Source organism: Suncus etruscus, chromosome 10 (assembly GCF_024139225.1).
Source record: "Suncus etruscus isolate mSunEtr1 chromosome 10, mSunEtr1.pri.cur, whole genome shotgun sequence".
NCBI lineage: Eukaryota > Metazoa > Chordata > Mammalia > Eulipotyphla > Soricidae > Suncus > Suncus etruscus.
In genome coordinates, this window is record NC_064857.1 from 106962471 (window position 1) to 106989750 (window position 27280).

The 27280-nt window shown below is 44.0% G+C and overlaps 1 protein-coding gene across 1 annotated transcript in view; it reads right to left on the reverse strand.

Annotated features, from left to right (window-relative positions):
- CDK13 (cyclin dependent kinase 13) overlaps window positions 1-27034 on the reverse strand; it is a 131488-nt gene extending 104454 nt beyond the window's left edge. Inside the window, exons 1-3 of the mRNA XM_049781728.1 lie at window positions 26773-27034; window positions 26043-26665; window positions 25396-25994 (exon numbers count right to left, since the gene is read on the reverse strand). Of these exons, the coding sequence (XP_049637685.1) occupies window positions 25396-25994; window positions 26043-26665; window positions 26773-27034 (1484 nt within the window). The remainder of the gene's footprint in view (window positions 1-25395; window positions 25995-26042; window positions 26666-26772) is intronic.
- Window positions 27035-27280: the final 246 nt, after the last annotated feature.

A 27280-nucleotide genomic window follows, 5' to 3' on the forward strand; every position in this document is an offset into this window, starting at 1 on the left:
CAAATTCTTTGCAAATGATATCTGAAAAACCTTAAAGATGCTAATTAAAAAGTTGTTAGCAGTAATAAACTAATTCAATAAAGGGACCGTCTACAAATTCAACTGATGAATTTCTATCCACTGACAATGAACTACTGGAAAGAGATACTAAGACCGTAACCCCACTTACAACAGCATAAAAAAATACTTGGTAATAAACGTAACCGAGTTAGTATAAGATTTCTCATGTTCACACATTACGTATTCAAGTGCTCAACAATGACTATCATTAAAATAAGTATATTGTCCAAAGTAAACTATCAAAATTCCAATGCCATTTTTATACAGTATTTTTATAAAAAAGCAATCCGAAAGTCCCTATCACCACAAAAACAAAACAGAAAACCTGATGGACCAAAATAATCTTGAGAACAAAGCCAGTGGTACCATTTCCTGATTCAAAACTGTTTTTACAAAGTGATTACAGTCAAAAATACTTGTGAAATATGGTTCTAGGACCAGGAAGATAGCACAAGGGTTCTGAACCTGGTTTTATCACTGTTACATGACCTCTGAATCTCAGCATTGCTATGTGTGGTCCCAGTTGTCCCAGCACTAGAAGGCTCAAGCAGCACCACATCCTCAAACCCTAAACAATGAACTACTGGACTGAGAGTACTACCAAAGCAGCCCCCAAGCCCTCTGATACTACATGCATAGTAAGCAGGGGGAAAGAAGAGGTTTGAGGTGAACCAAGAATAGTTCAGACATAAAGAGACAAGTAGATTAAATAATAAAATCTAGAAATAGGACTATACACATGTAGTCAATTATTTTTGACATGCGAGGAATATAAAATGAGGAAAGGATAAATGAATAAATGTAAGGAAGGGATGGGTAAAAGAGATAGTACAAAGGGTAGGGCATCCAGAAATTCCTAAGTACAGACCTAGGAATAATTCTGGACTACAGCAAAGTGTGCCACAAAAAACAAAAACAAAAAAGTTTTAACAATAAATAAATATAAGAAAAAATTGTACAGCAAGAAATTAGATCACTATCTTAACCATACATTAAAAAAATTTTGCGGGGCCGGAGAGATAGCATAGAGGTAAGGTCATTGGTTCGAATCCCGGCGCCCCATATGGTCCCCTGTGCCTGCCAAGAGCAATTTCTGAGCCTGGAGCCAGAAATAACCCCTGAGCACTGCTGGATGTGACCCCAAAAACAAAAAAAAAAACAAAAAAAAACAAAAAAAAAAACAAAAAAAAAAATTTTGCTTTTTCAAAATTAAATATTTGAGCCTAACACCTAAAACTATAAACATAATGAAGAGGGATAGCTTCTTAAATTGGCAAATAATTTTTGGATTACCAAAAACAAAGTGAATAAAAATAATGGGGCCAGAGAGAATGCATGGAGGTAAGACCTTACATGCAGAAAGACGGTGGTTCGAATCCTGGCATCTCGGAGAGATTTCTGAGTGTAGAGCCGAGAAAGAAAGGGAGGGAGGGAGGGAGGGAGGGAGGGAGGGAGGGAGGGAGGGAGGGAGGGAGGGAGGGAGGGAGGGAGGGAGGGAGGGAGGGAGGGAAGAAAAGAAAGGAGAGAAAGAGGAAGGAAGGAAGGAAGGAAGGGAGGGAGGGAGGGAGGGAGGGAGGGAGGGAGGGAGGGAGGGAGGATACATACATACATACATACATACATACATACATACATACATACATACATACATACATACATCAGGGGGCCAGAGAGATAGCATGGGGGTAAGGCCTATGCCTTTCATGCAGAAGATCGGTGGTTCAAATCCCGGCATCCCATATGGTCCCCAGAGCCTGTCAGGAGCGATTTCTGAGCATGTGACCCAAAAACAAACAAACAAACAAAAAAGATACATCAAACTGGGCTGGAGAGATAGCCTGGAGATAGGGTGTTTGCCATGCATGCAGAAGGACAGTGGTTCGAATCCTGGCTTCCCCCAAGGGTCTCCTGAGTCTGCCAGGAGCGATTTCTGAGCTACAGCCAAGAGTAACCCAAGTGCTGCCAGATGTGGCCAAAACAAACAAACAAAAAAACAAAGGGGCCCGGAGAGATAGCACAGCGGCGTTAGCCTTCCAAGCAGCCGATCCAACCAAAGGTGGTTGGTTCGAATCCCGGTGTCCCATATGGTCCCCCGTGCCTGCAAGAGACATTTCACAGCCAGGAGTAACCCCTGAGCACCGCCAGGTGTGACCCAAAAAACAAAAAAACAGAAAAAAAGAAAACAAAAAAAAAGATACATCAAACTAAAATAATGCACTAACAGGTAACAAAGGTAATCTAGAGATCAACAGAATGAGAAAACACCTACAAAAATATATATAAGGAACTCATATAACTCAATAGCAAAAAATAAAAACATTAGAAATATCAGGTGGTCCTTTAGTCATTTATTAGGTATGTATCCATAAGGAAACAAGACGGCTTTTCTCAAGAAATATCAGTAGTCCCATATTTACTGCAATATTCACAATATCCAAATGGAATATCCAAATGGAAATCTCAAAAGCTCAGCAACAAACAGATGAAGAAAAGATGGTGGATAAAGTAGTGAGGTGGCAAGGGAATGAGGTAAAGAACGGAGATAGAGGGGACTACTATGAAGCCTTGACAAGACCCTCTTCAAGTCCGTGTTTTCTCTTGAACATGTATTTTGCTTGTTTCTATGTTTCTTTGTTTGCCTATTTGCACTTTGGAGAAACCTGTATACTCTAACTTATGTTCTCCGCATTTTTCTAAATTAATTTCAATAAAAAACTATCTTACTTCTGGGGCCAGAGAGATAGGAGAAATAGCACAAAGGTAGATAGAGCGTTTGCCTTGCAAGCAGCAGATTCAGGGCGGACAGCATCCCATATGGTCCCTGGATCCTGCCAGGAGTAATTTCTGAGTGCAAAAGCCAGAAGAATTCCGAGCACCGCCGGGTGTAATCCAAAACCAAAACCCAAAAACAAAAACCTATCTCGCTCCATTTAAAAAAAATAAAAAAGGAAATTATGCCATTTACAACAACACCTAGGGAGCATTACACTAATTGAAATAAACCAGAGAAAGACAAATTTTTAATATTGTAAAACATGAATGGATAAGAAAGTATGAATGGAGCCAGAGAGATAGCATGGAGGTAGGGTGTTTGCCTTGCATGCATGAAGGACAGAGGCTCGAGTCCTGGCATCCCATATGTCCCCCTGAGCCTGCCAGGAGCGATTTCTGAGCGTAGAGACAGGAGTAACCCCTGAGCGCTGCCGGGTATGATTCAAAAAATAGAAAAAGTATGACAGATATACACAATGGAATACTGCAGCTACAAGGAATGATGAAATTATGCAATCTGGTGCAACTTTAGGTAAAGTCAGAAGAACAGAAACCAGGTGATCTCTTAGTCTGCGTAGAATAACAAAATAGGTAAATGCAAAGGTAGCAAAAGTACCTAAAAGAAATTTAAAAAGGAAGAGGAGGGGGTGGCGAGGTGGCGCTAGAAGGTGTCTGCCTTGCAAGCACTAGCCAAGGAAGGACTGGAAGGACTGGTTCGATCCCCTGGCATCCCATATGGCCCCCAAGCTAGGGGCAATTTCTGAGCACTTAGCCAGGAGTAACCCCTGAGCATCAAACGGGTGTGGCCCGAAAAAAAAAAAAGGAAGAGGGGGGAAAGCAGACGTGGAGTTGAAGGGGCAAGGGACTTAGGTGGTGTAGGAGCTAGGTCTGTGTCTATATATAAATCAGAGCCAAATTTAATGAAAGCAGGAGGCTCAAACTTTAAACTGCGGGGCCGGGCGGTGGCGCTGGAGGTAAGGTGCCTGACTTGCCTGCGCTAGCCTAGGACGGACCGCGGTTCGATCCCCCGGCGTCCCATATGGTCCCCCAAGAAGCCAGGAGCAACTTCTGAGCACATAGCCAGGAGTAACCCCTGAGCGTCACAGGGTGTGGCCCAAAAACCAAAAAAAAACAAAAAAAAGGGGCCGGAGAGATAGCATGGAGGTAAGGCGTTTGCCTTTCATGCAGGAGGTCATCGGTTCAAATCCCGGCACCCCATATGGTCCCCTGTGCCTGCCAGGAGCAATTTCTGAGCCTGGAGCCAGAAATAACCCCTGAGCACTGCCGGGTGTGACCCAAAAATCACAAAAAAAAAAAAAAAAAAAACTTTAAACTGCTTGTGCTAAAGAGATAGGCATGGGGTAAAAAGGAACCAGGAACGTTGGTGGAGGAAAGCTGACTCTGGTAGTAGAATTGGTGTTGGAACATTGTCTGCCCGAAATTCTATTATGAATAATTTTGTAAACCATGGTGTCTTAATTAAAAATATAAAAACAAAGAAATGTCAGGGGCTGGAGAGATAGCACAGCGGTGTTTGCCTTGCAAGCAGCCGATCCAGGACCTAAGGTGGTAGGTTCGAATCCTGGCGTCCCATATGGTCCCCAGTGCTTGCCAGAAGCTATTTCTGAGCAGATAGCCAGGAGTAACCCCTGGCCCAAAAACAAAAAAAAAAAGTCAAACTCATGAAAAAGCAATTGTGAGGGATTGGAGAAAGCACAGTGGATAGGGACCTTGCCTTGCTGGGTGAGATCCTGGCGTCACATGTGCCCCACTCCACCCTTAAGCATCACCAAGAGTAATTCCTGAGTATAGAGCCAGGAGTAACCCCTAAGCACTGGTGAGTGTGACCCAAATACTTAAAAAAGGAGGTGATAGTGTGGGAAGTAGAAAAAATAGGAAGAAATTTGTAAAAGGATATAAACTTTGAATGTCAGAAGAGATGGCATGACAATAAAAGTCACAGGCACAATGTCTTCAGCTAAAAACTCTAGGCCCTGGTCTAGGGCATCCTGAAGACAGGAGGGCCAATTTCCCAAAAAGGCGAAGCTCGAGGAGCTGTACTCACACTCCACAGCCTTCACTATATAAATGGGCGGGTTAAATTGCTTTGGAGGGCCGGAGAGATAGCATGGAGGTAGGCGTTAGCCTTTCATGAAGGTCACTGGTTCAAATCCCAGCATCCCATATAGGCCCAGAGCTTGCCGGGAGCGATTTCTGAGTATGGAGCCAGGAGTAAACCCTGAGCGCTGCCGGGTGTGACCCAAAAGCCAAAAAAAAAAAAACCTAATTTTGGAAGAAATGCAAAACTAAGACAATGAAACTCACAGGTATGCCAGTCTTAATGCTGAAAACTCTAGGGCCTCCTCAAGAAAGGGACAAGTCAAGAATTATCCCAGTTATACTAATCCTGGAGATCCTGAAGAACATAGTACGCTGCATACAGTCACACAACACCTCCAAATTCCACAATACTGACAGTCCATTAGGAGCATAGAAAATTAGATAGAAAGTAGGATAATAAACACCAACCCACTAACTTAGTAATCAATAATACAGAAAGCTCAACTAGCAACAGCTTATTAAATTCCCAATAACTTTTTTTTTTTTTTTTTTGGTTTTTGGGCCACACCCAGTTTTGCTCAGAGGTTACTCCTGGCTGTCTGCTCAGAAATAGCTCCTGGCAGGCACGGGGGACCATATGGGACACCGGGATTCGAACCAACCGCCTTTGGTCCTGGATCGGCTGCTTGCAAGGCAAACACCGCTGTGCTATCTCTCCGGGCCCCCCAATAACTCTTAACACCACTGTTCAAAATTTTTTCTTTTACTAAAATTTTTTTATAACTTCACTCACTTACTGTTTTGCTGTAATAAGCAATATAAAAGAAATTATTTTTGGCTGGTAATATTACAACAGGTAGTTGCCTTGTAAGCAGAATCCCATACTGTCCCTTGCACTGTACATCCTGAGTGCAAAGCCAGGATTAAGCCATGAGGACTAGGACTTGTAGGTGTGCCACAAATGGAAAAATAAAGAGCTGAATGGGTTTTTGGGGGAGGGGCCGGCAGCACTCAGGGTTTAGTCCTGGCTCTGCACTCAAAAATTACTCCTGGGGCCCGGAGAGATAGCACAGCAGCGTTTGCCTTGCAAGCAGCCGATCCAGGACCTAAAGTGGTTGGTTCGAATCCCTGTGTCCCATATGGTCCTGCCTGCCAGGAGCTATTTCTGAGCAGACAGTCAGGAGTAACCCCTGAGCACCGCCGGGTGTGGCCAAAAACCAAAAACAAAAAAAAAAAAAAAAAATTACTCCTGGCAGGTTTGGGGGATACTGAGTATTATGGGATGCCAGGGATCAAACCTGGGCAAGCCACGTGCAAGGCACCCTACCCACAGTGCTTTGGCTCTGGCTCAAATAAATAGTATTGTGGCTGCTAAGGAGGCAAGCTTAGGAGGTAGGTGGAAAACCAGACAATGGTGGAAGGAAGGTCACACTGTGTTTCAGTCTGGTGCTTGAACAATAAATGCAAGAAACAACTGTATTATGAACAACCTTGTAGACCACGGTGTTTAAAGGAAGTTAGAAAGGGGATATAAGAAACAAAGGCCAGGACTGGTCCTAGTAGAAAATTGCCACAATGGGTAAAGCTGATTAGGAGACAGAGGAGACCACTATGACAATGATAGTGGGAAGTGATGACTCTGGACAAGAACAGGGTTCTGAATGGAGGTAAAGTAAAATGCATGATATCCTTTCAGTAACAGTATTCCAAACCAGTGTCTAAAAGGAAAAGTCTCGCCAAGTAGGCAGACTGGGGGTCACAGGGGAAACTGGGGATATTGGTGAAAGAAGGTGGACATTGGTGAAGGGATGGGTACTGGAACATTGTAACACATTATTTAACTCAATCATGAACAACTTTGTAATAACTTTGTATCTCATAGTGATTCAATAAATTAAAAAACTTAATTTATAAAGGTACAAACTTGGGCCGGAGAGATAGAAAGGAGGTAAAGCATTTGCCTTGCAGCAGAAGGTCAGTGGTTCGAATCCAGGCATGCCATATTCGAATCCTGAGCCTGCCAGGAGCGACGTTTGAGCATAGAGCCAGGAGTAACCCCTGAGCGCGGCCGGGTGTGACCCAAAAAAAAAAAAAGGTACAAACTTTAAAAACCTAACATGCTGACAATAGCAGCTGAATAAACTATTGTTTATTGCTATTACTTATTGTAAAATTAAACTGCTAAAAGAATAGCACTATGTATGGTGTTCTCAATTCTCTACCCAACCCCAAAACTAAAAAGGTAAATATGCAAGGCAATGGACACACTAGTTACATCGGCTGTGAGGATCTGTTCACGTAAATAAAATCATCACGTTGACATCATATATATATATTACAATCCTTGGAACAGGAACAATAAATAGTACAGCAGCACCCCATATGGGTTCCCAGAACCTGCCAGGAGTGATCTCTGAGCACAGAACAAGAGTTAAGCCATGAGCTTTGGGGTGTGGCCCAAAAGCAAACAAGCAAATTAATCACAATCCTATATATTTATCAATGATACCTCAATAAAACTGGGAGAAAGTAAGAATATTTCTCAAACTGAAAACCTCTCTCTCCCAAACTGGACAAGAGTATCTTGCATGAGGGAGGTCCATGTTCAATCTCAGCCCTGCCTGATATGTGCACCTTCTCCCTTCATCTTCCAAGCACCGTCAGGAATAGCTGTTCAGTGCTGCCAGGTGTCACCTAAAACTCTTAGAAAAAAACATTTTTAAGTTAAGCCTGTCCCTCTCAATGTCATGAAAGCTAAAACTCTAACAAATGTTCCTACGTAATCTGCAACCTAAATTTTAATTATAGCTACTGTGGGAGCCTTCTAAATTCATCCTGTTTCAAATGTTTCTTTGCCTTATCTAATCCACATAATAAACTCAAACTACTATTCCTGTCATGTCCACTAAAACCTAAAATTATGACACGCAAAGTGAATAAATCTCTTCCTCTACACCTGCTGTTTACCATTCTCTATTTCCAATTTCACTGTTTTATTTCACCCATTTACCTATGCATAAAAGCCTCAATTTTTTTTGGGGGGGGGTTGGGTTTTTGGGCCACACCTGGTGGTACTCAGGGGTTACTCCTGGCTGTCTGCTCAGAAATAGCTCCTGGCAGGCACGGGGGACCATATGGGACACAGGGATTCGAACCAACCACCTTTGGTCCTGGATCGGCTGCTTGCAAGGCAAACGCCACTGTGCTATCTCTCCGGGCCCTCAATTTCTTAAAGTCCAGACAACATCCCATCAGTTGTTTCCAATTGCTACTGTAAAAAGTTTAATAATTTAAAGATTTATTATCTCAGTTCTAGAGTTCACAAGTTAGAAACCCATCTCACAGACAAAAATCAATGTATAACCAGGGTCCCTTCTTAAATACTTAATGTACTACTTTTAAATAATGCTGAATCACTATGAATTCAAAGCTATTGGACTTAATGATCCAACACCAATCCATTCACCAGTATCCACTTCCCTTAGAGTTCCCAGTGTCTCTCAGCTGCTTAGCCTGTTGCTATGAACACTATTTTCTTATTTCCTCTTTTAAAAGTTCATGTTTTACTAAACTGTGACTAACAGAATATCATGTATGTCACTTTAGTTCCTTTCAGCACCTAGTCCTGATACAGAGTGACCTCTATCACTCACTGTCTTAGTGGTCCCCTTCCTCGACCTATACCACCTCTAGTGCCTCCTCCCCACACTACCCCCACCACTCCACCACTACCACCCCCCCCATATCTGACAAGCTTCTTACTCTAGTTTTATTGCCTTTCGGCATTGGTTATTCCTCTACTGTGTTTCTTTATATTCCACATGAGTGAGGTTATTCTGTCTCTCTCCCTCATTTACTACTTCTATAATCTGGTTTTCTCATTTCACTAGTCCATGAAGGTTGTCCATATACATATTCCACTGCTCATAGTCCTAAAAACTAACCTGCTTCCACCACATTTATTCTCCCCCTACTGCTATGGCCTTTTTTTAATTTGTAAAGATGCTTCTTATTACGTAAGCAGCACCTGTACAATCTAAGATAACTCAGAAAAATAATAAACTCCCTCAGGGAGCTGGAGTAATAGTTCAGAAGGTAGGATATTTACATGCACAATCGACCAACTTCAATCCCCAGCATCCCATTTTACCCTGAACCCACCAGTCATAATTCATGAGTAACCCCTAAAGATCACCACATGTGGCCATCAAAACAAAAATAAAAATTCCCTCATCTCAAAATTCTTAATTTAATTACATTTCAAAGCCCCTTTTACTAGGTACAACATTCAAAAGCTCAGTCATATTTGAGGAGGGAAATTTTTCCATCTACCTCAATCTCTGGTCTATTTTCAACATCACTGTTCTGCTTTACATGGCCTCTTCTATAGGTACCTAATCTTAAAAATAACTGATTTCTTCATATCTAGTCTCCTCCTGCCCCAATCATTGCTACTGATACCAAAAAAAAAAAAGTTTAAGGCCCCTGAGTGCAGAGCCAGGAGTAACCCCTGAGCACTGCCGGGTGTGATCCGAAAAACCAAAAAAGATTGCCACTAAGTGGAAGATGAACAAATTCTGCTAGGTTTCTCAATGGCAATGCCATTACTTGTAGCTTCAACTCTTTGTTCTACGTTTGCTTTTTCACATCAAGAATTAATAACTGGGGCCAAGAGGCCGGAGAGGTGGGACGTTTGCCTTGCATGCAACCAACAGGGGGTTGGGGGGGGGGGGAGAACCATTCGATTCCTGGCATCCCATGTGGTCCCCAGCCTCCCAGTGGCGATTTCTGAGTGCAGAGCCAGGAGTGGCCCCTGATCACCACTGGCTGTGGCCTGGGGCCAATCAATCAATCAAGTTTAATAACTGGGGCCAGAGTGATAATACAGGGTATTTGCCTTGCATGTAGCCAGCCCAGGTTTAATCCCCAGCACCCCAAATGGTCCCTAGAGCCTGCCAGGAGCTAAGAGCCCTAAGCTCTAAGCACAGAGCCAGAAGTAACACATGAGGGTGTGGCCCAAAAACAGAAAAATATTCAATAACTGGATACCTCTTTTAAAATCTGGGTGGGTAGTGGGCACATGAGGCAATACCCAAGAATGTGAGGGCTATATAAGGCTGGGATGCAAAATAGGTAGTTGGGGACAATGTACAAGAACTGGGCTGGAACCCAGCCTAGGGAGTGGAACAAACCCAGAGCCTTGCAGATGCAAGGTCTACCCCTAACTCTACCACAAACATAAGTGATATCTCAGGCCCAAATCTTGAAGATATATATATATTTTTTTAGGTAAAAGCAGAAGCCAGAGTGTGCAGCAATAGTACAGTTGTACACTTTCCTTACACATGGCTGACCCAGGTTCATTCCCAAGCCTGCCAAGAACAATTTCTAAGCACAGAGCCAGGAGTAACCCAGGTGCACCGCCAGGTGTGGCCCAAAAACCAAAAAAAAAAAAAAAAAAAGTGTAAAGGAGCCAGAGAGATAGTATAGAGCCACAATGACGAACCCATGCATGCCAGCGGTGGTACGCAAAGGCCTTGCAGCTGGCACTCGGAAAGGTCCACAATTAAGATGTGCTGCATAGTTTTTAAATACTAAAATCTTGTTTTAATAGGTTTAATTGATGTGCTGGCAGTTTTGAGGGAATTCTTTGGTTTTGTGCGGCAGTTTGGGCACTCGGGCTCAAAAAGTTTAGCTATCACTGGTATAGAGCATAATTTATGGTATGTACCTTGTATGCAAGCCACCCTGCTTTGATTCCTGGTAAGACACATTGATGCCATAGGCACCTCAGAATTGAACTAAAGCACAAAGCCAGGCGTCAGTGCTGAGTAACACCTGTATGACTCCAAAACAGCAGCAGAACAACAAAAATAAATAAATAAATAAATAAATAAAATGCATAAGCACTCCTTCAAAAAATGACCTGATCGATACCATGTGCAAATACAAAACAATATAAAGATGCTCAGAATCATTTACTATCAAAACTACAATCAGAGAGTCCAGAACAGCTATAGTCAAATAGACTATTGTCAAGGAACTGTCAACTGGAATTCATAGAGTATTAAAAAATGCAGCCATTTTTTAAAAACTTAGGATTGTCTTAAAGGTTAAACATAGAATTGTCACATGACCCAAGGATGACTCCACTAAGTATATAACCAAGAGAAATAAAAACTTTTTCTATATATTGACTGAGTAATATGTGTGTGTATGTGTGTGTGTGTGTCTCTATATATATGAATGTCTACACATATACCCTGCTATATTTCTATACATATACCCTTGAGCACTACTGAGTTCAATGGCCTTCAACAAAAGTGGTCCAAACCAGTTTTGGTCTTTGGTTTTGGTCTTGGGGAGATTTAGGGGGTGGGATCTCCATGCAAAAACTGTATACAACTGTTTGGAGCACTGTAATTCATAATAGCCAAAATACCTAAATATTCATCAATTGACAGTAAGTGTAATATACCCACAAAATAGAACACAATTTCAGCATTCACAAAAAGAGAGAAGGAAGAAAAACTGAAAGGTCTACTTTAAGATAAGACAGACCAACAGACAGAACAAACTTCTACACAACGATGACACTAAATCCCATGCCAATTTTCTCTCTCAATGTCAATGGACTAACTGCACCAGTTAAGAGACACAGATTAAAAAGCTGAAACCAACATTCTGTTGCCTACAACAAATACATCTAAATAGAACATACAGACTCAAAATAAAAGGTTGGAGGAAAATCATTCAAGCAAATAACTCCCTTAAAAAAGTTGGAATGGGGGCCGGAGAGATAGCATGGAGGTAAGGCGTTTGCCTTTCATGCAGAAGGTCATCAGTTCAAATCCTGGCGTCCCATATGGTCCCCCGTGCCTGCCAGGAGCAATTTCTGAGCATGGAGCCAGGAGTAACCCCTGAACACTGCCGGGCATGACCCAAAAACCACACACACACACACACACACACACACACACACACACACACACACACACACACACCCTCAGATGGCCGGGCGTGACCAAAAATACCACACACACACACACATACACACACACACACACACACACACACACCTCAGATCCAGAAGTGGGTTCAGGTGGACTCTTAGGGGTCCTCAGGCTTCCCTCCTCCCTCTGTACTCCAGACACACACACACACACACACACACACACACACACACACACACACACACAGCTCAGATGGCCAGAAGTGGGTTCAGGTGGACTCTTAGGGGTCCTCAGGCTTCCCTCCTCCCTCTGTACTCCAGGGGGAAGGTGCATGGGGAGGAGGGTGGGCAGATATCTGGCTTCTGGTTTCCCCTTTGATTCTGGAGGCCAGCTCTTGCCAGGTATGGGGTTTGGGGATTCCCCATGCCGGAGGCCTTCTCCCTAGCCTGGGGAGTGCTGGGATGCTTGGCAGGCCCCCAGCCGTCCCTCTCTTTCTCCCCTGGACTCCAGGCCTTCCCCTGGGCACCGGTTCAGGTGGACTCTTTAGGGGTCTTCAGGCTTCCCCCCTACCTCTCCCTACACTTATGGAAATGCGCTTTGGGAGGAGGGCGGGCTGTTCTAACACTGGTTTATGTTGGGACAGTCACTAGAAATTTTTTCTCCTTGGTCTCCTATTCATAGTATTGTATGCATATAGTTTATATATGCATAATATCCATCTTGTATTTTGACCTTGATACTGCCCTACAAAGCTCATTTCTAATCTTTTACTGCCTCAGTCCCAACCATTATTTCCCCCATCTACCCATGTAGGTGTAGCTCATGACATGAAGCTTACCACATAGAGTGATGAGTGCAGTTAGAGAAATAACTACACTGAAAACTATCATAACAATGTGAATAAATGAGGGAAATAGGAAGCCTGTCTCGAGTACAGGTGTGGGTGGGGTGGAGAGGAGGGAGATCTGGGAAACTGGTGGTGGGAATCTTGCACTGGTGAAAGGGGGTGTTCTCTACATTGTAACTCCACCCTGGATTTAGGTGTACATACCTGAGACCCTCCCATTCCGGGGAGTGGTCTTGGAAGGTTATATAAAGCCTTTGACCCAGGGGATTAGGGTCTTTGCCCTTTTGGCTTTAGTGTGGTCTTTGCCTCTTTTAGTCTTGGACCAGCGTGGAGCCCAAAGGGAAGATGGCTGAAAGGAATTAAGATGCAGGGCTAGCTAAGAATGGCTGAATGCTTGAAAGGTTATGAGATAGGCCACACACATGTGGTGGATAGGGCATGAATAAAGTTGATGCTTCCTGATGCCTGCCTGTGAGTGAGTTCAATACCCATCGCTTTCCTGGACCCCAGACTCGCCGGTTCATGGGGGATGAAGCCACGTGGCCGGGGCCTAAGGACAAAGGCCTCCATCCATCTCCATCCATCACCATCGTTAATTATCTGATTCAACACTACATGACTGTAATCATACAACTACAATCATATTTGTAAATCACGGTATTTAAATAAAGATAATTTAAAAAAATAAAATAAATGCTTTATTCAAAAAAAAGCTGGAGTGGCCATATTAATGTCAGATGACACAAACCTTAGACTCAGAAAAATTGTAAGAGACAAAGATGGTCATTTCTTACTAATCAAAAGATATGTACAGCAGGGAAAAATCACTCTCCTAAACATATATGTACCCAATGAGGGACCAGCAAAATATTTAATACAATTGTTGATAAACCTGAAAGACATCAATCATCCAAAAGAGCCAAAAAAAAGGCAGGAAGAAGAAAATAATAAACTTAGAGCAGAAATTAATGAATGGAAATAAAAAATTCAATTCAAAAGATCAACGAATGCAAAAGTTGGTTCTTTGAAAAAATAAACAAGATAGATAAATCACTAGCAAAACTCACAAAGAAACAGAGAGAAACGTAATAAATCGGATTAGAAATAAAAAGGGTGAAATCACTACAGATACTGCAGAGATTCAAAAGGTAATCAGAGACTACTTTGAGAAATTATATGCCACAAACATGAGAACCTGGAAGAAATGGATAAATTCTTGGACTCCTACAATCTTCCACTGCTAAACCAAGATGATCTAACATATCTAAACAGACCCATCACTACTGAGGAAATGAAAAGAGTAATCAAAAGTCTTCCTAAAAACAAAAGACCAGACCCAAATGAATTCACTTCTTTCAAACCTTTCTAGAGGAACTACTCCCAAGTCCTTTTCAAGCTCTTTCATGAAACTGAAAAACCAGGAACACGACCAAATAGTTTTTATGAAGCTAACATAACCCTGATATCAAAACCAGACAGAGAAGTTGCAAGAAAAGAAAACTTCAGACCAATATCCCTGATGAACACAGATGCAAAGATCCTCAACAAAATTCTGGTAAATAGGATCCAATGCTTCATCAAGAAGGTCATAAACTACAACCAAGTAGAATTCATTCCAGGAATGCTAGGATGGCTTAACATATGTAAATCAAAATCAACATAATACACCATATCAACAACAAAAAAAATAAAAACCATATAATTATATCAATAGATGCAGAAAAAAGCATTTGATAAGATCCAACACCCATTCTTGATATAAAAAAAATCTCAGCAAGATGGGAATGAAAGAAACTTTTCTCAATATAGTCAAGGCCATCTACCACAAGCCAATGGCAAATATTATTCTCAATAGAGATAACCTAAAAGCATTTCCTCTAAAATCTGGGTACAAGACAAGGCTGCCCTCTCTCACCACTACTATTCAACATAGTGCTAGAAGTTCTTGCCATAGCTATTAGGCAAGAAAAAGATATCAAGGGCATCCAGATAGGAAAGTCCAGCTCTGTTTGCAGATAACATAAAAATATACTAGAAAACCCTAAAGACTCTACCAAAAGCTTATAGAAACAACAGTTTATCATATAGCAAAGTGGCAGGCTACAAAATTAACACACAAAAATCAATGGCTTTCTTTTACACCAATAATGATAGAGAAGAAATGGACATTTAAAAAAAAAAAAAAAAACAGGGGCCAGGAAGGTGGCGCTAGAGGTAAGGTGTCTGCCTTGCAAGCACTAGGGTAGTTCGATCCCCCATGTCCCATATGGTCCCCCCAAGCCAGGGGCGATTTCTGAGCGCATACCCAGGAGTAACCCCTGAGCATCAAATGGGTGTGGCCCAAAAACAAAAAAAGAAAAAGAAAAAAAATAAACCCAACCCCATTCACATTAGTGTCACACAAACTCAAATATCTTGGAGTCAACTTAATTAAAGAGGTGAAGGACCTATACAAAGAAAACTACAAAACCCTGCTTCAAGAAGTAAGAGGACACAGGAAATGGAGACACATACCCTGCTCATGGAATGGCAGGATTAACATCATTAAAATAGCAATACTCCCCCCAAAGCATTGTACAGATTTAATGCAATCCCTCTAAGGATACCCATAACATTCTTCAAAGAAATGGATCAAACACTCATGAAATTCATTTGAAATAGACACCCAATAATAGTTAAAGCAACCCTTGGGAAAAGGAGTATGGGAGGCATCACTTTCCCAAATTTTAAATTGTATTACAAAGCTATAGTCATTAAAACAGCTGGTACTGGAATAAAGACAGACCCTCAGATTAGTGGAATAGACTTGAGTATTCAGAGAATGTGCCCCAGATATACAATCAATTATTCTTTGATAAAGGGGCAACAATTGTAAGTAAAATGAAGCAAGGAAAGCCTCTTAACAAGTGGTGTTGGAACAACTGGTCAAGTGGTTGCAAAAAAGCGACCTCAGACCTCCAGCTAACACTATGCAAAAAAGAACAAATCCAAATGGATTAAAGACCTGGATATCAAACCCGAAACCATAAGGTATATTGAACGTAGGTAAAACACTCCATGACATTGAGTCTAAAGGCAGAAACAGCACTATCGATACAAGTGGAAACAGAGATAAATTGATGGGACTATATTAAACTGAGAAGCTTCTGCACCTCAAAGGAAATAGTGCCTAGGATACAAAAGCCACCCACAGATTGGGAGAAACTATTCACCGAATACCGGTCAGACAAGGGCTAATATCTAAGATATACAAGGTACTGACAGAACTTAACAAAAAAAAATTTAACCCATCAAAAAATGGGGAGAAGAAATGAACAGGCAATTTCTCAAAGAAATACAAATGACCAAAAGAGGCACAGGAAAAAATGTTCCACATCACTAATTATCAAAGAGATGCAAATCAAAACAACAATCAGGTACCATCTCACACCACAGAGACTGGCACACATCACAAAAACCAAGTGCTGGCGGTGATGTGGGGAGAAAGGAATTCTCACTGCTGGTGAGAATGCTGCCTAGTCCAACCCTTATGGAAAACAATATGGAGATTCCTCAAAAACATGGAAATTGAGCTTCCATATGATCCAGCTACACCCAGGGATATATTCTATATCCTTGGAATATACCCTAGAAACACAAAAACGAAATACAAAAATCCTTTCCTCACACCACTATTCATTTCAGCACTATTTACAATAGCCAGACTTTGGAAACAACCAAGATGCCCTTCAACAGATGAATGGCTAAAGAAATTGTGGTACATATACACAATGGAATATTATGCAGCCGTCAGGAGAGATGAAGTCACGAAAGTTTCCTATACATAGATGGACATGAAAACTATTATGCTGAGTGAAATAAGTCAGAGAGAGACAGACACAAATAGTCTCGCTTATCTGTGGATTTTAAGAAAAATAAAAGACATTATTGTAATATTGCCCAGAGATTAGAGCCAGAAGGAGTGGCTCACGATATGAAGCTCACCTCAAGGAAGGGTAAGTGCAGTTAGAACACTAACAACTACCATGACAATGTTAATGAGTGAAAGAAGTAGAATGCCTGTGTCAAATACAGGGAGGGGGTGTGGGTGGAGGGATATGGGGTGAATTGGTGGTGGGAATGTTGCTGAAGGGGGTGTTCTTTTTGTAACAAAAACCCACTACAATCATGTTTGTTGTAATCACAGTGTTTAAATAAAGATTTTTAAAAAATCTTAAAAATTAAAAGAGAGGAAGAACGGAAGGAAGGAGGGAAGAAGGGAGGGAGGAAGGAAGGAAGGGAGGGAGGGAGGAAGGGAGGGAGGGAGGGAGGGAGGGAGGGAGGGAGGGAGGGAGGAAGGGAGGGAGGGAGGGAGGGAGGGAGGGAGGGAGGGAGGAAAGAAATGAATAGGGAGGCCGAAGAGATAAAGTAAAAGGGAAGAAGAAAGGAAAAAGAAAAAGAATGCCATATTTTGATCCAACAACTAATAGTCTAGCAAAGTAGACTTGCCCAAACAATTTAAGCTGTACCAATACAACAAGAGCAAATAAATCAAATATACTATGGAATACAGTATGACTCAGATTAACAGTACTGTAAATCACAGTGCCTAAATAAAACCTGTGGTGAAGTGGGGGTGGGGAGAGGGTAAAGACTATACAATAATGTCCCCATTTATACAAAAATCACATTTCTTACAATATATATACATTTATGTAATGTATATACATTTATATATAATATAAATACATTTAACACAATGTCCAGAGTGCTCATGTAAGCTAACTGGATTCAAGAAAACCTTGATCTTCTGTACTGAAGATGTAGATTCATATCCATATATTACAAATAAACAAAAATTGAGCAGTAACTGCAACATAATAAATGAGTGAGTCGGGCATTTCCCTTGCACACACAGTCATTTAAGGTCTGATCCCTAGTATCCCATAATGTTCCACAAACACTTCCAGGAGTAATTCTAGGAATTAATCCAAGTGTAATTTTTTAATTATTTTTAATTAAAATATTGTTTTAATTATTCCAAGAGAAATCCCTGAATATTGCAGAATAAGGCCCAAAACCAATCATCATCATCACCACCACCACCATCACCATGATGTAAGGTTTCAGAAATCAGATTTGGAATGAAAATATACCACTCAGTAAAAGTGCCCCAGTGCAGCTGAAATGCAAGAACAGGAAGCATGGAGGCACTGCAGTGCATGAAGTGCATGTTACTACTTTCAAACACCTCCACTTATCTTTTTGTTTCCTACCTAACCCCTGCATTCATTATCCTCAATTCAGAGTTATTATCTGAGATGTATTAAAACACTACATTTTATAAAAATTCCACAATTTAGGGGGCCGGAGAGATAGCATGGAGGTAAGGCGTTTGCCTTTCATGCAGGAGGTCATCGGTTCGAATCCCGGCGCCCCATATGGTCCCCCGTGCCTGCCAGGAACAATTTCTGAGCCTGGAGCCAGGAATAACCCCTGAGCACTGCCGGGTGTGACCCAAAAACCACAAAAAAAAAAAAAAAAAAGATTCCACAATTTAGATGTGCTAGAAATTCAAGGAACAAAATCACTATAAACAATACTAGATACTTTTGCTACCAATTTACTTTAAAAGCAAAACTTATAGGAGGCAGGAGAGATAGCACAGCAGTAGGGCCTTAGCCTTGAACACTAACAACCCTGGACCACCCGGATTCAATCCCCAGCATCCCATATGGTCCCTCGAGCCTGTCAGGGGCAATTTCTGAGTGCAGAGCCAGGAGTAACCCCTGAATGCTGCTGGGTGTGGCCCCACCCCCAAAGAAAGGAAGAAACAAAACTTTAAACTTAAGTGTTATTTATAGGTATAAAAGTTGAAATAATTTCAAAACAAAAGCTTAAATATACCAGTCTACTCAGATGTTCACCAGAACCTAATTCATTTTGAGCAATATGAAACAATGCAAATATAAGCAATTCTTAAACTTACACTAAAAGTGACCCACCCTCCAGCATTCTTCATTCATTTCCTCATTACAAGCCAAAGTAATTATTTACCCCCGTATAACAAAATTGCAGGTAAATTTTGTGCATACAGTGAAAGTTTATGCAAAAGCTGGTATGCATTAATCTGGGTAGGAAAATAATGCTATCTAAATTAATTCAACAACTAATAAATATGCTTTAAATTTTCCCTCTAAGAGATTGCAATCTGGTTGAGAAAACAGTTATGTAGCCAGCCAAATAACTAGATTACTAAAAAAAAATTTTTTTCAAGACCTATAAAGGAAAGTGCTTTAGGGATACAGGAAAGGAAGGAAATTCATTTTTTCTAATCTGATAGATGGGGGGAAAAAAACAAGATACTAGGAGTTTAGTAGATTTTAAATGTAAAGGTGGAGGCAAGGGGGACTATCATTTTAAGCTAAAAGAAAGTTAAGAATCGGGGCCGGGTAGGTGGCGCTGGAGGTAAGGTGTCTGCCTTGCAAGCGCTAGCCAAGGAAGGACCGCGGTTCGATCCCCCGGCGTCCCATATGGTTCCCCCAAGCCAGGGGCGATTTCTGAGCACATAGCCAGGAGTAACCCCTGAGCATCAAACGGGTGTGGCCCAAAAACCAAAAAAAAAAAAAAAAAAAAAAAAAGAAAGTTAAGAATCAGAGAGAGTACAAGTGGGGCATTTGCCTTACATGTGGCCAACCCAGGTTCTGTCCCCTGCATCCCATTACCATTCATCAAGCACCACCAGGAGTGATTCCTGAGTGCAGAACCAAGAGTAACCCTTGAGGGGCACTAGGTGTGGCCCAAGGGAAAAATAAACAAGACTGAAAGGCAAAATTATAAAAAAAAAAAAAAAAAATACAGAGAAATAAAAATACCTCTAGACGTAGAATTCTCATAGAATTGGGACCAGATTATAAAGGCTAATAATTAGAAAGTCTGAATTTAAATCTGTATAATGGGAAGTGACAAACTCCAACCAAAATTTTAAGAACACTCTCCTGATAAAGAACTAGGAAAAAACGACAACAACAGAAAAGAGAAAATTTTAAAGAATTCCTGAACTAAGTCCCTGAAGATGAAAACTGAATAAATACTAAAAATAAAACAAGAAAATACATGATTGTAACTAGTTACCTACATCACAATAAAAAAAAATAAAACAACAAGAAAACCAGGTTAGAACTGAATAAGTGTAAATATTAGTTTAGGAAATGGGCCACACCTAAGATCATCTTCCTAAGGAAAACTAGTTATTAAAAGGTTTGAAATCTTAAGATATCTCACCAAAATTTCCATACTTTGAGTCTAATATATTTTCCTATTACCATACAGAAAAGGGGCACCACATGGTACTGGTATACGAGATAAAAAGTGCAAAGACTGTGCACAAGATCTACCGCTTGAGCCTTACTATTTGTTTTTAGTTTTGTTTGAGGCAACATCAGGCAGAGCTCAAGGATTATTCCTGGCTCTGAGCTCAAAGATCACTTCTTGGTGATCAGTCCTGGTGATCACAACCATATAGGGTGGCAGGGATAGAACCTGGGTTGGCCATGAGCGAGGCAAGCACCCTCCAGCCCTGTAGAATTTTTGACACTGGAAAAAAGCTTTTGAAACGTCCCATTTATCAAAAAGATACTCAGGACATTTCTACTTCTTACACATCAAATTGGTAGCCTTCTTCAAATGACAGCATTTTAAAATTCTAAAATGTCTTCATTTTTTGCAGTTTTTAACACTAGTTTTTAGGAGTAAACACTAATTCATCCATGACAGAGGTACTTCAGATCATAGGAAAATAAATATTAGCTACATGTATTTATTTACATTACATTCGCTTATTTTCATCAAGGGTTCACCTATCATTAACCTGATATTTGACATATATGGTTTGATATATATATCTTTAACCTGATATTTGATATATTTATAAAATTTGATATTATGACATAATAGAGGCTTCTACTGCTCCTAGCAATAGAAGACATTCCAGAAGTCAAATTAAAACAACTTATTTTACGATTTTTTTACGATTATTTTACGAGTTACTTCAGATCAAGATAAAATGCTGAACATCAACACCAAGTATAAACATGTCTCTAAGAAATGTATTTATTTAGGCTCATATAAAGGAACATTAGCTAGAAGGAATTACACCTTTTTAGATCTAACATTTCAATGGGAATGTTTTTGAGCTATCACAACGGTGATAACTATTGTTGTTGATCAGTACCTAGCAATAAGACCTAAATATCATTTTCAGTTACTTTTCTAAAGCCAAGTACCTGAGAAAACTTTAACTCGATGATACGTACAATGGTTGCTTCACATGTAGGAGGCATTTGGTTGCCTCAGTGCTCAAAGCACTACCAACACTACCAACACCACCAGAAACAGAAAGAAAGAAAGAAAGAAAGAAAGAAAGAAAGAAAGAAAGAAAGAAAGAAAGAAAGAAAGAAAGAAAGAGAGAGAGAGAGAGAGAGAGAGAGAGAGAGAGAGAGAGGAAGGAAGGAAGGAAGGAAGGAAGGAAGGAAGGAAGGAAGGAAGGAAGGAAGGAAGGAAGGAAGGAAGGAAGGAAGGAAGGAAGGAAGGAAGGAAGGAAGGAAGGAAGGAAGGAAGGAAGGAAAACAGAATGGTGGTTACATGCAAAAAAAAAAAAAAAAAACAAAAAAAAACAAGGCTAAGGGACTAATGAGGAACAAGAAGACAGCTTTCAAAAGATTGGAGCACACATTTTTTTTTACATGTTAGAAGCAACGGTTAGGTCCCAGCACAACCCAGGGCAGACCCCAAGTACTATGCTGGGAGTAATCTCTGAGCACCAGATGTGATTCAATGTCATTTCCACCAAAAGGATGGAATCTCTGGGGTAGAGTGACTAATGAAAGAAGAGTATATAAGCAGATAAAGGAAGACACAGATGAAAACAAAGAGTGTAAACTATAAAGATCAGACAGTAAAGCAGATCAATTAGTTCCTAAAAAATGTATTCTAGGAAGTAACAGAAAATTCTTCATACCATAGTTTTAGTATGTTATTCCAAATGTATATCCATTTCTTTAAAAATGTCAACACTTGGGGCCGGAGAGATAGCATGGAGGTAAGGCGTTTGCCTTTCATGCAGGAGGTCATCGGTTCGAATCCCGGCGCCCCATATGGTCCCCTGTGCCTGCCAGGAGCAATTTCTGAGCCTGGAGCCAGGAATAACCCCTGAGCACTGCCAGGTGTGACCCAAAAACCAAAAAAAAAAAAAAAAAAAAAAAAAAGTCAACACTTGGATCAGAGAGCCAAGAACAAGAGTTAGGGCAATTAACTGCTTTCCAAGCAGTTAATCCACCCCCCAGTCTGATCACCAACACCAAAAGGAATCAAAAGTAACCCCCTGAGCTGACAGTGGCTACATCTGGTGTGGCCCAAATAACCCCTTAAAAAATATCTATCTGGGCCCGGAGAGATAGCACAGCGGTGTTTGCCTTGCAAGCAGCCCATCCAGGACCAAAGGTAGTTGGTTCGAATCCGGTGTCCCATATGGTCCCCCGTGCCTGCCAGGAGCTATTTCTGAGCAGACAGCCAGGAGTAACTCCTGAGCACAGCCGGGTGTGACCCAAAAACCAAAAAAAAAAAAAAAAAAAAAAAAAATCTATCTATACTATTTAAATATCATTAATACATAAATTCCATGCACAACAGCAAAAGGTCATACTGCTATCATCCTCTTCCAACACAGTACATGGTCTATTTATTAGACTTATATACTGCAAGTCTAAAATAATACATTTGCTCAATACATATAACCTTTTTAAGTACCCATTCCACAAATATTAAGTCTACCAGTGCTTTGCTGAACACTGGTAATTTAATGGTGGACAAGTTAACTGCCTTATGGAGTTCACAATCCAGTAGTCAATCTATTCTTTAAAACAACATGGAGCACCTACCATAATTACCAAATTTTAAAAGTAAAACTTGCAATAAACTGGTCAAGTGAGATCTGTCATTTGTTCCAAGATAGTAATAATGAACTACATTAAAAGTTCTTTTCCGGGCCCGGAGCGGCGTCTGCCTTGCAAGCAGCCGATCCAAGACCAAAGGTGGGTTGGTTCGAATCCCGGTGTCCCATAGGGTCTCCCGTTCCTGTCAGGAGCTATTTCTGAGCAGACAGCCAGGCGTAACCCCTGAGCACCGCTGGGTGTGACACCCCCCCCCCCAAATAAAAAAAAAAAGTTCTTTTCCAATCAACTATTTTACTACAAATTAATGAAAAATATCTAAAAACTAAGAATTTCTGGGGGCGAGAGAGAGAGAGAGAGAGAGAGAGAGAGAGAGAGAGAGAGAGAGAGAGAGAGAGAGAGAGAGAGAGAACAGGGGAAGCATGCTATCTTGCCTTGCACGCAGCCAACCAGGAATTAATCCAGGTTCAGTTCCCACCATCCCTGAGGCTGCCAGGAGGATTTCTGAGCACAGAGCCAGGAATAACCTCCTAGGCACTGGCTGCACGGTGTGGCCCCAAAACAAAAACAAAAACAATGAATTCTGGCCTAGAGAAAAGACTCAGAACATGGCAACCGTCATTACACTTTAAAAAGGTAAAGTTCAAGCTTGTTCTGCATCATTCCAAAAGGTTAAATTTATAGTATGTTAACTTATAGTATGTTAACATTTCAAGAATATGAAAAGTCTAATTCACCAAGCTAAATCTCTATGATGATATACTTTTTGTTCTTTACAAAGAGATTTTCATTCAGCCCTTGAAAACAACGATTTTAAAAGCACTTCTCTAGTATGATTTTGAAAACTCGTTTTCCAAGAAGTCTGCTAAGACAACTGGACACTCGTAGGCTAAAATTCAAGACTAAATCTAATGGGGAAAAAATCAAAATCACATCTTTTCACCTCTAAATGTAGTCATGCATACACCAAATGGCCAGGTATCAGAAATTTTGGCAACATTATTTCTAAAGTTCCATCCACAACCAACCCCTTAATTGTGACCATTATAAAGAAAAGACTGGGCTAAAAAAAATTTGTTATAGAATATAATCTTCACAAAAGGCCTTGTCAAATGACAAATTCCAGTTTCTAGAACAGTATCTGGCAATACAATGTGCTCAATAAACAACAATTAAATACGAATATCCAAACCACTCAGGCCATCACTTCTGAATACCAACCACACAATACTCCATCATATAATAAAAGGACTTTGCTGAAGAAGACAGCTACACCTGCTTTGTAAGTGCTTTGAAACTTAATCTAAACAGTTTCCAAAAAGAAATACAACTGCAAAAGATACGATTTTGGGGCCTAACCTAAAATATTTTAAACCAAAAGTAGAAAATATGGCCATGCAAATTATAAAGGCTGTTTTCTAAAATGAATTCAGTGCTAATGAACTTTGTTTAAAGTTTAAACCAGCCTTTTAAGTGTATATGAGCAGTTAAGAATAAAGAGATTTGTTTTGTAGACCAAGTATACTTGCTTATAAAAACAAATACTCTACTCGCCTCCTATCTTTACAAGCACTTAAATGCATCAAAAACATCTGCTAATTTCAAAGGTACACATATAGTAGATTCATTCTAAGCACTCGTTTGAGATCACAGAAAGCAAGTGATGAAAACATTTAATACTAAACGGCTTCGAACTTCCAAATATTTCCAAGATAATAAAAAAGCGTAAAATAATGAAAAGTCACTTTCACTTCAATTTCCTGAATGGGCAAGTCAGTATGCACCAATGCACACAGGTTTTTGGAACACGGCATTATATAACAAGTCAGGCAAAATGGCAACATAAAAGATTGATTTACTCCAATGTCACCAGATTCAATTAAGCGACACTTTTAGAGGTTTCTGCAAGATCCGGCTAACCTTAAGAAGAACAAGTTTATCCTAAGGTCAAAACTGCTAGCCATTTTCCTGGGTTACAAAGGATTACACCAAGCAGATTACATCACACACCACCACTGCAGAAAGAAACCAATCTGGTCATTTTTCGATACTTTCTTTCGAAGATGTCATTTAAAAAAGTATTCAACATAGTTCAAATCACAAAAGGCTTGTCTTCCTCACCTTCAGAATGTTGAATCAAAGCTTCCACATGGGCCCACCCCCAATTTCAGAGAATATGCTTTCCGGAGAAAGGCTGTTTGCTAAAGCTAGGAAACATTTGTAATCCGTATCGGACTCACTCTCGACATCAGCACCTGACGTCGGTTTCCCTTCATACAATTTCTTTCGCCTCTGAAACAAGAATAATCCATTCCTACCTGATGTTCGACGGGGAAAACAAACTTGGGGCTTGGGGGGGGGGGGGACAACTTTCAAAATCAGGAGGATCTGTAGGTCTTCCCAAAGTAACGTTTGGTAGAACAGAAGGGAGAAGTGGAGAGGGAGGGAGGTAGAGTGGGAGGGAGGGAGGCTCGAGGGGCAGGGAGAAAGAGGGGAGAAGAGAGGCAAAGAAGAAAAAGGGGAGGAAGAGGGGGAGAGGAAGGGTAGAGAAAGGGATAAGAGGGAAAGATGGAGGGGGGGCGATGAGGGCAGGGAAAGTGGGGGCCGAGGGAGGGAAGGAGGGCGGGAAGGGGAAAGCAGGAACGGGAGACAGGGAGGGTGAGAGTGCGAGAGGACGGCGAGGAGGAGCAAAGGGGAGAGGAGGGAGGCTGCGGCGGGTCCCCACCGAGCCCTCGGAGGAGGCCCCCCGCGGCCAGGCCTCCTCCCGACTCACCTGAGCACGGGGCTGTAGGGGCTGCGGGAGCGGCGCCAGCTGCCGCCGTAGGGGCCGGGGGACACGTCTCCGCCGCCGCCGCCGCCCCCGCCGCGCTCGTACGAGCTGTGGCGGCTGTAGCTGGGCGAGCGGCGGCGGCTGCTGCTGCGGCGGCGGCCGTAGGGGCTGGGCGAGCGCGCGGGCCGCCGCGAGTAGGGGCTGCCGCCGCCGCCTCCGGCGCCTCCGCCGGCCGGGCTGGGCGACTTGCAGCCGCGGCCCCGCAGGCCGCCCAGCGAGGCGCGGTGCGGGCTGTCGTCGCGGTCGCGGTCGCGGGCGCCCAGCGGGCTGAGCGAGCGGCGCGGCGGGCGGCGGCGGTAGGCCTTGGGCTCGGCCTTGTCGTCGCGCTTGTCGTCGCGGTAGGCCTTGGGCGGCTCCTTGTAGGCCGACGGCGGCTCCTTGGCGGCGGCGCCCTTGGCCCGGCTGCGGTGCGGCTTGAGCTCGCGCTCCTTGCGGCTGCTGCTGCTGCTGCTGCGGGACGCGGCCGCCGAGGCGCTTTTCCTGCGGCCGCCGCCGCCGCCGCCCTTGGGCGCGTCGGAGCGCTCGTCGCGGCGCGCGCGGGCCTTGGACGAGGAGGAGGAGGAGGAGGAGGCGGCGGCGGCGGCGGCGGCCTCGGCGCTGTTGCCGCCGCTGCCGCCGCCGCCGCCGCGCGGCCCGTCCCGCCGCCGGTGCTCGCGGTGCCGCTCCTTGCTGCGGCCGCTGCTGCTGCGGCGCTCGCGGCGGGGCCGGCGGTCCGAGGCGTCCCCGGAGCGGGAGCGGCGCCGTGCGCCGGACGACGAGGCCGGGCTGCCGCCGGGCGGGGAGCGGGCGGGGGCGGCGGCGGCGGAGACGTGGGCCCCGGTCGCGCTCGCACCCGCGCCCGCCGGCGGCAGCGGCAGCGGCTCGGGGCCGGCCTGGGCGCCGCCGTCCGGCTCGTAGGGCGGCGGGTCGGCCGCGCCCTGCGCCGGGGTCCCGCCGCCGGCGGCTCCTGCGCCCCCGCCGCCCCCGCCGCCGCCCCGCCCCGGCGCCTCCGCTCGCAGCGCCGCCAGCGCCAACGCCAACGCCGCCGTCCTGCTGCTGCGGCGACGGCGGCGGCGGCGGGGCCGGGGCCGGGGGCGGGGGCGGCGCGAAGCCGCGGCCGCGCTTCTGCTTGTCCGCCTCGGCCCCGGCCCCGGCGCCGGCGCCGGCCCCGGCACGGGCCCCCGCGGCGCCGCTTCTGCCGCCCCCCGGGCCGCCTCTTGCCCCGCGGCGGCCGCTTGGCGTCGAGCGCGAGCGCGGGCGCGGCGTGCGGCCCGGCGCCGAAGCAGGACGAGGCGGCGGCGGCGGCGGCGGCGGCGGCGGCTGCGGCGGCGGCGGCCGTGCCGGGGGCCGCGAGGAAGAGCAGCGGCGGCGGCGGCGGCGGCGGCGGGGGCTGCGGCGGCGGGTGCGGCGGGTGCGGGTGCGGCGGGTGCGCGTGCGGGTGCGGCAGGAGCTGCGGCTGCAGGAGCGGCAGGAGCAGCGGCGGCTGCTGCGGCGACAGGAAGCGGCGGCGCTTGCGGCGCTCCTCCAGCTTCTTCTCGGCCCAGCTCAGGCCGCCGCCGCCGCCGCCGCCGCCCCCCAGCGCCGTGTCCGAGCTGCTCGGCATCGCCCGGCGCTCAGGCCCGGGCCGGGGCCGCGGACGCGGACGCGGACGGGGGGCCCGCCCGGCGGCTCAGAGCCCAGGCATGGCGGCCGCGGCGGCGGCGGCGAGGCGACGGCGAGCAGCGGCGAAGCGGCACGGCGAGCACCGAGGCGGCGGCGGCGGCGGCGAGTCGTGAGTCCGTCCGTCCGTGCCGGCGGAGTCCTGTCCGGTCCTGTCCTTCGGGCGTCCCCGGCGTCGCTCTCGCGGAGG